General features: G+C 42.4%; 1 protein-coding gene across 2 annotated transcripts in view; it reads left to right on the forward strand.

The window, feature by feature from the left end:
- Positions 1-14,286, forward strand: part of Fras1 (Fraser extracellular matrix complex subunit 1) — a 395,823-nt gene that overhangs the window by 153,371 nt on the left and 228,166 nt on the right. For both annotated transcript variants that reach the window (XM_021162463.2, XM_029477538.1), the window contains exons 4-6: positions 977-1,069; positions 9,158-9,317; positions 10,884-11,017. In XM_021162463.2, the coding sequence (XP_021018122.1) occupies positions 977-1,069; positions 9,158-9,317; positions 10,884-11,017 (387 nt within the window). The remainder of the gene's footprint in view (positions 1-976; positions 1,070-9,157; positions 9,318-10,883; positions 11,018-14,286) is intronic.

Here is a 14,286-nt window from a genome sequence, read left to right on the forward strand (position 1 = left end):
CAGATGCTGTGTTGCTTTGGCAGGTCAGAGAAGCTGTCAGCTTCTGTGGTGCACACTCTCACCTGTGCAGACTAAGTTCCTAAGTTCGGTGGAGTCCCGGATCCAAGATGGCGCTCCCTGCTCTTGAGGCCTCTAACCACTGTTATGTCATGGGAAAGGTCGATAGTTCTTAAAGATAATTAACTAACTCCTTTGTTTTCCTTGGGGTCAGAACTCAGGGCCTGTTTACCACACATGCTCTAACACAGAGCTACATCCTTAGCCTCTATGTTGTGATGACTCGGAAGCAGATTCTTCATGGTGCCAGATGCATTATTAGTTTACAGGAGAGATGAATCCTGGGTTATCTTTTTTTGGAAATATCACGATCTGCAATTATAGAACCCTCAAGAACAGCTCTTCATTGGCAGCTGGGAATCCTTCTCAGTTTTCCTGGTGGATCAGGAAGTGTCCCCACCACGGTGTTACTTCCCGTCAAAACTCTGTCTTTCGATCTCTTCTGCTTCCAGAAGTAAACCAGAACCCCCTGGACCTCAACGCCCTGTTCTGTTCCCCTCTCCATCCTGTAGTAGGCCTCTGAGCAGAAAGGAAGATCTTGCTTTGAAGCAGTTTCCTGCTCCCGAGTCTCTTTTTCCAAGACAGGCAAACAATATAGTTAGTGAAATAAGCCCCTTTCTCACTCCATCTGCTTTCCTTATGAGAAGCATTTCTTGTGGAAACAATTCACCACTCCATTACCTTTACATGTGAAAAGACACAGAGGATTGTTTTTTGGGGGTTCTTTGTTTTTTTTTTCTTTCAAAGAAAGGACTTTCCAAAAAGCACCTCTTGACAGGGAATCCTTTGTGTTGGTTTATTCACTTTACCTTGTCAATGTTAGTTGTGAAAACACAGGAGGATTGGGGAATCTCCAAGAGGTCTGATGAACTAGTGTTTGCTGCTGTGATTTCATACTGAGCTGATTTTAAACACCCAGGGAGAAGTGCTGTGGATTGCCCCCAACCAGTGCTGCCCACAGTGTGCACCCAGGACTCCTGGCTCTTGTCACCATGAGGGAAAGATCCATGAGGTAAGTATTCTTTGTCTAAAGCTCAAGGTGCATTTGTGGGTTATTGACAGAAGAAAGACTAGTGCTAGATCTGGGTCGCTAAAAGGTGTTGGTGTATGTGTGTGTGTGTGTGTTTTGTTTTTCTTTGCATAGCCTGACTACAGAGGTAGGAGGCTTCTCTGGCTTTCTGTAGATGATTTTCTTTCTTTCTTTCCTTTTTTTCTTTTTGAACAAGATGAAAAGCATACTATTTATTCCATAAGCTCTACATAAATATTTGTACATTGAGTTTGTGTCTGTATAAAGAATAGGCTGAGAATGTTGATGTTGAAGAACTCATCATGTTGAATAATAACAGTACCCACTATCTTCCTTTTGTATGTTGATATAGATTTTTTCTTTGATAATTTTTAATAGCTCTGAGCTGGTGAGTAGGGCAGATGGAGCTACTCCCATGTCAAAGTTGTAAACAGGTTGCAAATGACATAATCGAGCTGAGAATTAGCTTTCTCTTTCTAGTCATAGTTCAGGGATGTTTCCCTTCAGGTACAGATTTTCAGTTTCAGGGCACTAACCTTAGAGATCTTGTTTTGGGGCCCTCCTAGGAACTGTAGGGAGTCCAGTGCCTTCCCTGGCTTTTCCTCACTGGGTGTGAGGAGCAATCCTCAGTCATGACAACAAGGAATGTCTGCAGGCATGGGCAAATGCTTCTTATCACCCTTTCCTGTCCTCCATCAAGAACCACAGTCCTGAGAATGCCTCCCAAAGATTCACTTTTTATTCCTGAGACTGAATTTTCTGGATCCTACAGGCTTAATTGTAGATACTAAATACTAATTTAAATTCAACATTGTAAGATTTATTGTAGAAATTATGAAAAGCATCCCTTTCTACCCTTGCTAAAAACATTACCCTGTCCTCCAAGGTAAAGTTGCGCACAGTTAAGAATGAAAGGCTCTTTGCGTTAATACTCATCTTCCACCTGATACACAATGTTCCTAGATTTAGTATCTCTGCCTATTCAGGAGAGAGTGTGGGTTAGCGGGATTTGATAAACCCATTCTCGGGCGCTATTCAGTATATGCACCTAACACTCACTGAGCACAATGCTCATGTCCCCAGGGACCAGATTATCTTCCTTGGCCCACTGTCTCCTAGAAACAGTAGGAAATGTCTCTTTCCGTTCCACACAATGTCTTGCTGAAAGACACCGAAGCAGGATCTGCACTGCAAAGGTCTTGATCCCGCCTGTCAATATGTGCTGCCTAAGCTAGTCTGTTTTCTAAGGGGGTGTCTCACCTTGAACTGCCACACATGATCCCCATGAAGTGGAGGCATTGCAGGGATGACTGGTGATGGGATTAATGGCAGCTCATCATGATTAGAACAGGTGTGTTGTTCCAGTTTCCTAAAATCCATGCTGGGTATTAGAATACAGGAGATACTAGCAGTCAAAATACAATCAGGATCTTGGCTGTGAGAGAGAAAGCCAGATACACTGAAAAGATTTGGTACCAGTGATAGGTGCCAAATAGGAGTTAATAGGTGTAAAACTGATTTAAGAGCACCCTTACAGGGGTTATCTTTGCAATTCATCAGGGGTCATTCGATGGACACCATCTGTTTACTTATGTGACATTTATATACATGTACAACCTTATATTTGAAGTTGTCTAAGAACATTAACAGCCATTTGAATATCTTCATAGTTATCTTGGCCTGTTAAACTAACCTAGAACTTGGCGCTGACCCTTCACCAAGGGTCAGTTTATTTAGTAAATATTGATAGGTGGGAAGACTCAGGCCATGACTCAATGATTTCCCCATCTTCTCCGTGTCCTTATTCCTGGGTTATGTAGTTACTGTTGTGGGTGGCCGGGCATTCGTAAGCCACAGGTCTCTTGTGGGTTAGTTATAAATTCCCTGTGCCTTTTAATTTTGCCTTTCCCTCTGCCCCCTTGCAGCTCACTCCTGCTGCAGTAATGTTAAAAGTTCTACACTGGATATGAACATGTTCATGCATGCTTTCCTATTTGTACTTTCAAAATGTATCCCCTCAGAAAATACCATCACTATATTTGCGGTCCTCCATGTAACTGCGAAAAAGGGTTGCATTTTGAGAACTGTGGCTTGGCTGGGAAATCGTTCATGGTCTACTTTTCCAAACAGACCCGGAGATCGATTCTTTTTAAAGTTGTGATGCAATCGAATCTCACCACAAATTACAAGGATTATAATCTTTGTCTTCTTACTCCCCAACCCCCACCGTAACCTCTAGCTTCTCTTCCAAATCCAGTGTTCCTGATTTTCCTGAGCAGGTGACACCTGTTTTTGTATGAGCCTGGCCTTGTCATTCACATTGCTAGGGCATTTCTCTGGATCCTACAACCCCCCCCCCCCAACCTCTCCCTTTCCTTTAAGCTTCTTTAGGAAGCAGTTTTTACTGTAGTAAGCCTCTCTCTGGCTGCTGGCTTGCATCTCAGAAGGCTGATTATGGTGACTTTCCTGGCAGCTGTAAACTAGCCTGGTGTTTTAGGTCTTTGCTGTTGTGTTCCAAAGTGGAAACTTGGGCCTGCTGAGAGATTTAGTAGGGGCTTGAAGGTATCCTAGGTGAGAAGGGAAAGGAAAATTGAAGGGATACTGTCCCCTGTAACCATGGTTCAAGTTCGGAGAAGTCAACAGAAGGCTGAGTTCGGGGCCATGTGGTAGGTACCCTGCAGCGAAAAGCTAAGCCCCAAGGAAGGATGCCTCTGTCTGCAGGAGCCAGGGTCACATGGAGCTCTCAACTCAGCAAGCCACAAAAAGCCTAAAGACCTTTCCTTGAGTAGGGAGGACTCTGGAGCCTTTTGGCTGCCTCCAAGTTGTTAGGAGTGCATTGCTACATAGGTTGTTGGAGCCAGAACTGTGGAGACAGTTTTATCTCCAGCCTTTCCCATGAGATCTCTATACATTATTCTCCTTGGGGTCTTGCCAAGCAGTCAGGGCACAAGCCTCAAATGGAGGTATTTGAATGATTGTTTTCTTGTCCCTTGTGGTTGGCTCAGAAAGAGGAGGGGGAAGCACCAGTAATTTTTCCTCTCTTCCTCACTCATTTAATCCTAACACATAATGACTTGAGTCTAAGAAGAAAGCGCATAAAGATTCACCAAAGACAGAAAGCATCAGGAGGCAGTGGCTCACATGAGCCAAGAGAGGTGCAGGGAGCCTGGAAACTTACATCCCTCTCCATGAGGGCAAAGGAGAGCTAAATTACATATGTGAGAGAAGAAATTAATATTGGACTCATTCTTGTTCTACTCTAAGTACAGGGTATAATTATAAAAATGCACTGAACATTCTGAGCTGTTTAGAATTCTGAATTTATAACCTTATAAAAGGAGCAAATTATGTGAAGAAAAAAAATGTACTTTTTGCCGGGCGTGGTGGCACATGCCTTTAATCCCAGCACTCGGGAGGCAGAGGCAGGCAGATTTCTGAGTTCGAGGCCAGCTTGGTCTACAAAGTGAGTTCCAGGACAGCCAGGGCTATACAGAGAAACCCTGTCTTGAAAAACAAAAACAAATACAACAACAACAACAAAATGTCCTTTTTTTAATTCTTTTAGTAAACCAGGCAGCTACTTTATGACCATATCTCTTCTTTGGACTTATGTCAACACTCACTAACTTGTTAGTTGACTGTTAGTCTGTAGGATTTGCTATTACCAATTGCCAAAAATCTCATGTTTTCAAAGGGTATTAACGAAGTTAAAGTGGTGTAGCAAAAGCTAGTTCTTGTGGGAGCATGGCCAGATGCATGTATACTCCTTGATTTTATATAGCTCTCCTTGCTGCCACAGTGTTTATTAAAAATAATGCATTTGTAAATGGGTATGGAGAACCCTGTGAAATTCTTTATATAGATACAAATAACATTTGGCATGTGCAGGACCCCTTGATCTTTAGGCTGAGTGTTTTGCATGCATTACCAATCAATCCTCAGAGTACTCAGGAGAAGGACAGAAGATAAAGGTGGAGGGGGGCATTCGTGGCTCATCCTCTCAGGACATAAGGGATTAATTCTCCTCCCTTGCCCTGTGCACTTTGGGTCACCTGCAGGAGATAGCTGTGAGGCTTCGACATGCAACAGCGGAGTCTCCATCCTGAGTGATCTCTGGTATTCATACAATTCTCAAGTTCTTAGGAAGGGAGAAGCCACTGCTTAATTTCATGTCTCCTGAATGAGATGATAGATTCACATGATCACAGAGCCCGAAGGTACTAAAGAGCTTTACGGACACAGCCCTTTCATTTTACAAATGAGAAACCTTGGTGATTGACAGGCTGTTATTATAGTTAATTTTTGTGGTCTGTGTCTGAAAGGTGGTATGATTACAGATGGTTTAGAAACAAGTCAGTGACTTTTTTTTTTTAAACAAAAAGCAAGGTCTTATTTTAATGAACTGAAATGTCTAGACATTTGGAAATGTGGCCTTTGTCTCTGGCCATAAGACCCTGTGTGTGCTCAATCTCATCTGATCTCAGAAACAAAGCAAGATAGAACTCGATTAGTACCAGGATGGGAGGAATAGTTTTCTCTTAATCAAGTAAAACTCTCACTTCCAGTTCTTTTATATAATATTCAGAGCTGACTTACATGAGCTGATTCATTAGATATTCCCAATAGTAACTTACTTTGTTGTGACAAAAGTAACGGTGTTCTATGAGTGAACAAGTGGACAATAGAAAAATACAAAAGCAAAAATAAATTCCATAAGTAAAGCCAGTGTCCTGAAAGCACTGTTAACAGTCCCTAAAGGGTTGTTTTCTGTTGTTGGAAGGAGAGGTGGCAGATGAGGGAGGCAGATGAACAGGTAGGTAGGTAGACAGATAACACATACGAAAGTGTTTTCACACAGGACGAAACTATGTCAGATACACACTTTATGTCTCCCCCTTCCTACAATAATGTTATAACTACTTTCCAGGCACACTCTGAGAGGACATTATTTTCTGTTGGTGGCTGTGTGGGTGGTTTTGCATTTTCCACTAAAAGGTTGCACTTTCACTAGAAAGAACAAGGTGGAATCCATACCCTGAAGCCCATTTCACATGTCATTGATAATTTTCTTCAGGTAACTTTTTAAGGGTCAAATTAGCAGGGCAAAGCATCTCTTAAAAAAAAAAAACAGTCTACCAAACAACCAAACAAAAAACAAACAAACATAGTAAACAAACAAGAGCAGAGGAAACCCATGGGTTCCTTGTAGAAGAGTAGGAGAGGACCAAGTCCTTTCTTTTATTTATAAAATGTTTGAAAGGTCTAGCTGAGAAGCAAGACTAAAAACTATTCAGGTGTTACCTCTGATGAGTTGACATGTGAGTATCTGGCAAAGTGGCGTCACTGTCAAGCTAATTAGAATACCCATCACCACCCATGCAGCATACTTGATCCCAGAATCATCTTCTCTCACATGTGAAGGGATGTGTCATCTACATGTAATTTACCCATTACCACTCTGCTGTAGACTCCATCAACCACTACCGTACCCATGTGAGTCCCTCTGCATGCTCACATGGGCCCTAGCTGCCTCTTCGACCTTGTGAACCTTTCTAAAGCTCCTAGTGATGTAACACTATGACATCATTTCATTTTTACACACAAGAAAGCAAGATTGACCTAATTCCATCCCAAAGGTAAAAAAAAGATTAACCTGAGACCTGAAAGTGTGCAGGCTAGTGCAGGAAATGCTTGGCTCAGCCATAGCAATTGTGTGTACAAGTGCCCTCTTGCATTCTCTGGAAGCCTGTCTGGAGGAGAGAGTAGTATGATAGTAAGCTGAGACCCAGATCGCTGGGTTACTATGACTACCTGGGACTAACTTGTTACAGAAATAGCCCAGAGTTTTCCTAATTTCATATTAGACTTGACATGCTTGCACAGTAATGGAATACTGACTTGTTCAGTTAAGTTAAGGCTCCTTTGTGTCTCCGATGGAAAACTACTTTAGATGCCAGTTTGAAATAGCAGGAGAATTGCTTTTACAACTTCTAGGTGTAATCACTAGGTTGTTTTGGTGACTGAATGCGTAGAATGTGTGATGCTTTGACTAGAACCCATATAGAAGCACACCCATCATAGTAGGCTTAAAAGAGGCAAACGGGAACAGGGTCCAGTATTTAGGAAAGCTTTTATGAAACTAGTTCCCCTATGTACCTTGGAAAGTACAGCATCTGATCATTCTGAAACTAAACACTGGGGCAACTGTTTCTCTAATCAGGCAGTGCACACATAGATGTTGACATGCTGGTTCATTTGGCATCACATCCGAGGATGGCTAATTTAGACACTTTGGGTACTGCCTAAATTGTGTACTGCCCCGAACATGGAGATTGTGATAACCCAGCATAAAGTAGGTTAAATGGTTCTATATATGTGGCCGGATAGTTTTCCTGGGACCATCTTTTATTCTACGGTTTGTAAGAAAACTGGTTAGAGTAGGGGACTCCTTTGGCCCTTCTATTTAATTCCTAGGAATGTGAGATCAGTGGGTGTGTGTGTCAGGAGAGAGAGAGAGAGAGAGAGAGAGAGAGAGAGAGAGAGAGAGAGAGAGAATGAATTATGAATGAGAATATATAGACTAAAGATTAACCAGGATTGCAAGTTAAAAAAGGAAACAAATCCCAGTGAGAGCTTTTGGAAGGGAGAGAGTCTGGGGTCAGGGGTGTAGCTCAGTGGCAGTTGAATATGTGCATTGCATTAGGAAGATCTTGGGTTTAGTTCCCACCCAGCACCTCCCATATAAAAGAATGACTTGATAGACTATGCATTGTGGCACACTCTTGCATTCCCTGCTGCTTGGGAGACTGAGGCAAGAGGATTACTTAACTCTAGGAGTTTAAGGCCAACATAAATGGCATCATGAGCATTCTCAAATTTATGATTGGGCTGCTGTGAAGATCCCTGAAGATGTGTTTGTGTTCATTTTACTTTGGGATTTATAATTTTTCCAAGTGATAGATGTGATAGCATCAATTGTCAACTTGACAATCTAGACTTAGCTAAGAGACAGATATCTGGGCATGACTTAGAGTCTTACCTTGCTTGCATTAATAGTGGTGAGAACGCTTAACCAGCTGTGAGTGACACTGTTCCCTGGATGGGATCCTGGACTACATAGGTGGAGAAAGGCTGAGCAGTAGCCTGCACTGATCTCTCTCTGCTTCATGACTGTGCAGTTGATGGTATAACCAACTGCTTCATGCTTCTCCCACCTTGACCCCCTTGCTGTAAATCTACAACTTGACTTGTGAACCACAATAAGTTCCTTTTGTCAGAGTATTATGACAGTGAGAAAAGAAACTAAGACAATGGCATTGGAGTCATCTGCTTTCTTCTTCCATCTCTCTGAAGCTTTCAAACAAAATCTTGGAGGTTGTCTTAGTTAGGGTTTTACTGCTATGAACAGATACTGTGACAAATGCAAGTTTTATAAAGGGCAACATTTAATTGGGGCTGGCTTACAGGTTTAGAGGTTCAGTCCATTATCATCAAAACTGGAGCATGGCAGCATCCAGGCAAGCATGGTGCAGGAGGAGCTGAGAGTTCTACATCTTCATCTGAAGGCTGCTAATAGAGTACTGACTTCCAAGCAGCTAGGATGATGGTCTTAAAGCCCATGCTCACAGTGACACATCTACTCCAATAGGCCACCCCGTCTAATAGTGCCACCCCCTGGACCGAGCATATGCAAACCATAATAGAGGTATTCAAAAGAAAGTATATCTTTAAATTACAGTGAACAGTATCACTCACAGCTGGTTAAGGGTTCCCACCACCATAAATGCAAGCAATGTAAGACTCTACAGTCATGTCCAGGTACCTGTCTCTTAGCTAAGTCTAGATTGTCAAGTTGACAACTGATACTATCATATCCATCATTTGGAAAATTATGATTCTCAAAGTAAAATGAATACAAATTCATCTTCAGGTTTCTCCAGTAAAACCTTGCCAGTTCAGTTCTCTCCCATCTTTTCCAAGCTCCTGTGTTATACAAGAGAAGGTTTGTTTCTGTTGGTCTGTCAGAAGTCTGGGGGTCTGAAGCTAACATTTTTTCTACTTCACTTACAGCATGGCACAGAGTGGGCTTCAGCTCCATGTACTGTGTGCTCTTGCACACATGGAGAGGTGAGATGCTCACACCAACAATGCACCCCATTATCATGTGGACCACAGGAGCTGGAATTCCTTGCTGAAGGACGCTGCTGCCCTATCTGTGTGGGCACTGGGAGTGAGTATGAGCTGGTGTGCAGGGACCTTCTCTGCTTTGGAGGTTACAGATGATATCTCCACTCTCCTCTTCCTTGTTCAGTGTGGATCAAAGATTCTGGAGTCCCTTACTATTTGAACCAAGGTGTGGCCTGAATAGATTGTTGGGTCACATTGCAAATGTGGGATTCTGCTGTCTCTTATTTGTATGCTTTGCCTTGGCCCACTGAATCCCTTTCCACTTCCATCCTCTGAGAGGGAAAGGAGCAGGGAAACAGTCCATTGGTTTGACTTCATGAAGCCAAGAGCACCCTTTCTCCCTTGATAGACAGAAGGACCGGACCTGTTCTCTGTAGTATTGCGACTGCCGATCTGTCTGCTGTTTCTTGAGATGGTGTAATATTTTTCCTTAAGACAAGCACAGTGGTGGCAGAGAGTGGGTTGGGGTGGGGGTCTTTCCTTTGTGTTTCCTGCAATCTCACTGAACAGATTCCTCCTGCTATAAGCTAAGGCACCTGGCTCTCTCACAGCAAGCCACGAGCATGCTTCCTAGACTTGTCCTTTGAACCAAATGCGTCGGTTTCATCACATTTTAGAGACAGGCACCCTGTTGTGATTTGATAGCTAATAGTATGGACTTTATTAGAAGTAGGAATGAGCAGCACCCCCCCCCCCCCCCCGTGCTCTCTGCTGGCATGTAACGATTAGAATACTTCTTATATTCAGTGTCAATTGGAACCCATGCTCTCATCTTTTCCCTTTCAAAACAATCCCCCTGGTTTCTTCCCACCTCTGCAGAGCTTTGTTATAGAGATGGCACAGCTTTCAAAGTATGCCCACAAAATCATGGAAGTAGAATATTTGCCGTATGCATTTCAGAACTTGCCAGCCAGCTGATAGGAGCACAGTCCACTGCTCTGAGCAAAATAACCCTCAATGTGAAAATCTATGAGCAGCCAAGTGGAGATAGCACAGGGTGTGTGATGCCCCAGTTTCTTGGGATCCCTCTTAGATCTTAGGCATTTTTTCATTGGTCCTTTGTGCAAAAGGCATATTCAAGGCCTTTTGCCTCAAGAGATTAGCGCATCATTTAGGAGAAGCTCTCTAACTGGTGAAAATTCATTTCCTGTTCAAAAAGTAAAGAAAGCTCTTCCTTTGCATCTATGGTCTCTCTGTATGTGAAGAATTCTGTATTTTCTATTCTGTGGATCAGAATACTCAAAAGGTGAGAGGAGACACTCCCAGGCTTGCTATGACTTCCCATGGGGTGGGCCATGGCACATAGAAAACATGAATAAGCCCACCCTCCCAGAACCAAGTTTCCTGACGAGGTGAAAAGGACTTGGGGGGCAGGCAGCTGAGAGCTTGGGGAGTCAGCAGGAGATGGGATCATGTGTGCATGGACTGAGGCTGCATACCCCACCTGCCTTCACTGGAGATGGCAAAGTAACACTGCAGAGCATGAAACCAAGGACATCTCCATTCCCCACCACCCAGAGAGTGCCCCTTAGCCCGGTCTGCACACGCAGTTAGCTCTGAGACCCACACATGCATACCTTCCCCTAACCCTATGCCTTTGTCCATCTAGAACCCTGTTCCTATGATGGCCATGTGTTTCAAGACGGAGAGGATTGGCAACTGAGCCGCTGTGCCAAGTGTGTATGCAGAAACGGGCTCACCCAGTGCTTTGCAGCTCAGTGCCAGCCTCTGTTTTGTAACCAGGTAAGGAAGGCACCCTCAAAGTAGACTTTTCACAGGCAGCTGACTGGTGAAGAATGTGGAGGCTTTTTTTGTTGTTGTTTGTTTGGTTGTTTTTTTGTTGTTTTTGTTTTTTTGGTTTTTTTTTAAGATATTGTTAGATCCTGCACCTCAGAAAACACCAGAAGCCTGAAACTAGGACTAATTACATACCTAGGAAATGTAATTCCTTACATTTCCAGACAACTTCGAAGATGTCTTCTTTTTTCCTTCTTCTTCTTCTTTCCTGAGAAGATACAGATAGGTCTAATTACCCGCCATTTAGGCAAATTGTTGCACAATGAGATTAAGCCTTAGGGCTACACATAAGGAAGCCTTCAGCTTGAAATGCAGATGTTTCCCCCCCCCCAAAAAATGTCAGATTAAACATCTGGAAAACTCAGTAAAGAGATGAGGTTTCTTACTTTTCTCTCATGTATAGGTGTAGTCTACTTTTAAAGACGCAGACACATCTTTGAACGTGAATTGTCCAGATGTACACGACTTGATTTTTGGTTGCAAGCCTAGCCTTTAACGGCGGAGCCATCTCCCCAGCCCACAGTTTGATTTTTATAGGACAATGATTCAAATTCTCCAAGTGTTTTCTCAGAGGGTATCCAGGAGAGCGGGATCCTCTTCATCTAAAGCCGGTACAATTTTCAAACTCTTAGGCAGTTCACACAAATCTGCAGGAAAGACTACATTGCAAGTATCCGTGGCATAGGCAGTGTTTTATAATTTCTCCTCTTCCAGAGGCACCCAAGGATGTGCTGTGAAAGTCGACAGATAACTGTGAGAGGAGTTTTGCCTCCAGTGGAAAAATAGTTTCATTTTTGATCCAAGGAAAAAACTGCAAACCAAGATTTAGTTGCTCTAGAGAAGTACTTCGTGTCAAATAAAACAAAATCAATAACATGGCATATCGTGACAATTGGGCAATATTTTAAAAGGCAGACAAAAGGCAATTAGCCATGAAATGCTAAATGCCAACTCAGGGGAAATGTATCTAATTAAAAGACTCGATTGTATTGCCCACCCTGTGCCAACTTCTGTGCTTCTGCCTCAGCTCTCAGTTCACCACCATATCATGTCCTAGCTTCAGATCACTAGGGAGTGACTTGTTGAAACTGCATGAGACTTTGCTTCACTGCTATCATGTTGGCTAGGGTTCTTGTGTTGGGCGGAGCATATTAACAGATATGGCAGTTTGTCCTCTCTGTATAGTGGGGGTGGCTTCACAGTTTTCTAACACTAAAATAAAGGAGGTGGAGAAATGGAGGTCTATTGAGAATCTTCTGCTTAAAATGGTAAAACAGCCACCCAGCATTTGAGGCCAGACTGGAATCATTGAAAGTACCCTTTCTCACGTTAGAACGAATAGGCATATACTTCTGCTTCATTCATAGTAATCACTCATTGTTTGCACCAATATATGTAATCAATGTAAAAAGGTGAGATTCAGTATGATACCCGAGGACTAATTAATAAGTATGTGATCTCAGTCACTTTTGTATCCTTGTCATTTTTTGCCATGATATCTATCTATCTATCTATCTATCTATCTATCTATCTATCTATCTATCTATCTCAGATCAATTAGACCCATTTTATATATCTGAAATAGTAGCTGCTGCAATGATACAGAGGAGTCCCATAGAATTACTGTTGTTGATGTAACAGCTAATCCTACCAATACCCTCTCAACTGCCAATACCACCACCACCACCACCATTTTTCAGGTGTTTGATACATACCAGTTCTTAACCTTCTTCATTTTTTTAATCAAGGAAACAGAGGCATGGTGAGGGTATATAACTTGTTCTAGGTACGATAGCCAGCACTTCGTACTTCAAGTTGTTCTGTATCACTGCCTCAGAGCATCAATCCTAATGCAGATTTAGTATATCGATCACAGAAGCAATGGCTGCTAACAGAAGCAGGTGTGATCAGGTGTATCTTATATACATTTGTTCACTGAATGTAAGAAAATGAATGCAAGTTTGTTCCCAGAAATCCATTTTCCAAAGCTGACTCTGGAACATTTGAACTCGTCTTATGCAGTTCTATGACTTAGAGGATTTATTTGTTCATTTGTTTTCTTTTCTTTTAATTATAAGAGGAGTTGTTTCACTAATTAAGGAAAGCTTGGAAAGAGCAGAAAGGGGAATGAAAATAATCTCTGATGCTCACATTCTTTCTTTGATAATTTATTCCAATCCTGATAGACAAATAGGGATTCATGCTCATTTGGAGCTTATGATCACCTTCTAAAAGGTGGTGATTATCCTGAGTGAACAGAGGAGTTTTTGTTCTTTGTGTTCAAGTGAGGAGTAGTTATTCTTCTGATGGAATCATGGATTCAAACTGGATGGCTTGGGCCCACCCTTCTCTTGGGACAGACCCCTTCTCAACTGTATCACACAACCCCATCACCTGAATCATCACGCAGTAAAATGATCTTTGCAGTTTGATGAGACATATTTTTGCGGTATTTAGTCAGTTAATATGCTGCAGGGTAGGTATCTATGCCAGGGCCTCAAGTATCCTAAACAAGGGCCCTATCACTGAGCCTTGAGTTCTGCCAACTCCCCACACTATTGAGTGATCTAGGGCACTTGAGCTCGATCTTTGGGTGTTTTATCAAGAGAGGTTATTTGTATGTTCTCCAAGCTTTCTCATACTTCAGAGTTATTTTCTTGTTTACTATGTAAGAGACAATTTGGAGTCTAGAACTTAGTGGGCTGTAGACTCATTCCGACAAACTTTGTTTCAGTGTCACAGAGAAGCCCAACGTCTGAGTTTTCTCCTGCTTTGACCCTTGTTGCAAGGCATACAATCCTTTTCCTAAATGTGCCCAGAACCACTTTCTGGTCTTATGTTTGGGACTTTGTTTGACAAGGGGCGTTAGGGGAAGCATCTTTTACTTCAATACCCTCTCTCCCCTTACTCGAGGACCAAGGTGATGTATGTATCTTTTTTTTAGTTTTCTTGTAATGTGCCTCATTTCTACTCTGTAATTTACAGTTACTGTTGCCATGATGTATTCTTGTAGAATGTTTTTAAACCCTTATAATTCAAACGTCTTCCAGGACACTTCTAGGTGAGATACTGAGACAGATTCATGATCACACAAAGTAGAGTTCACTGAGGACTTAGAGACAGAATGTATCTTGGGTTTCAGCAAGGCAGGTGTATTCCTACATTCTGAGACAGGACAAAGTCTTTTGCTTGTGAACCTAAATGACTGCCAGCCA

The sequence above is a fragment of the Mus caroli genome, chromosome 5 (genome assembly GCF_900094665.2).
Source record: "Mus caroli chromosome 5, CAROLI_EIJ_v1.1, whole genome shotgun sequence".
Classification (NCBI taxonomy): domain Eukaryota; kingdom Metazoa; phylum Chordata; class Mammalia; order Rodentia; family Muridae; genus Mus; species Mus caroli.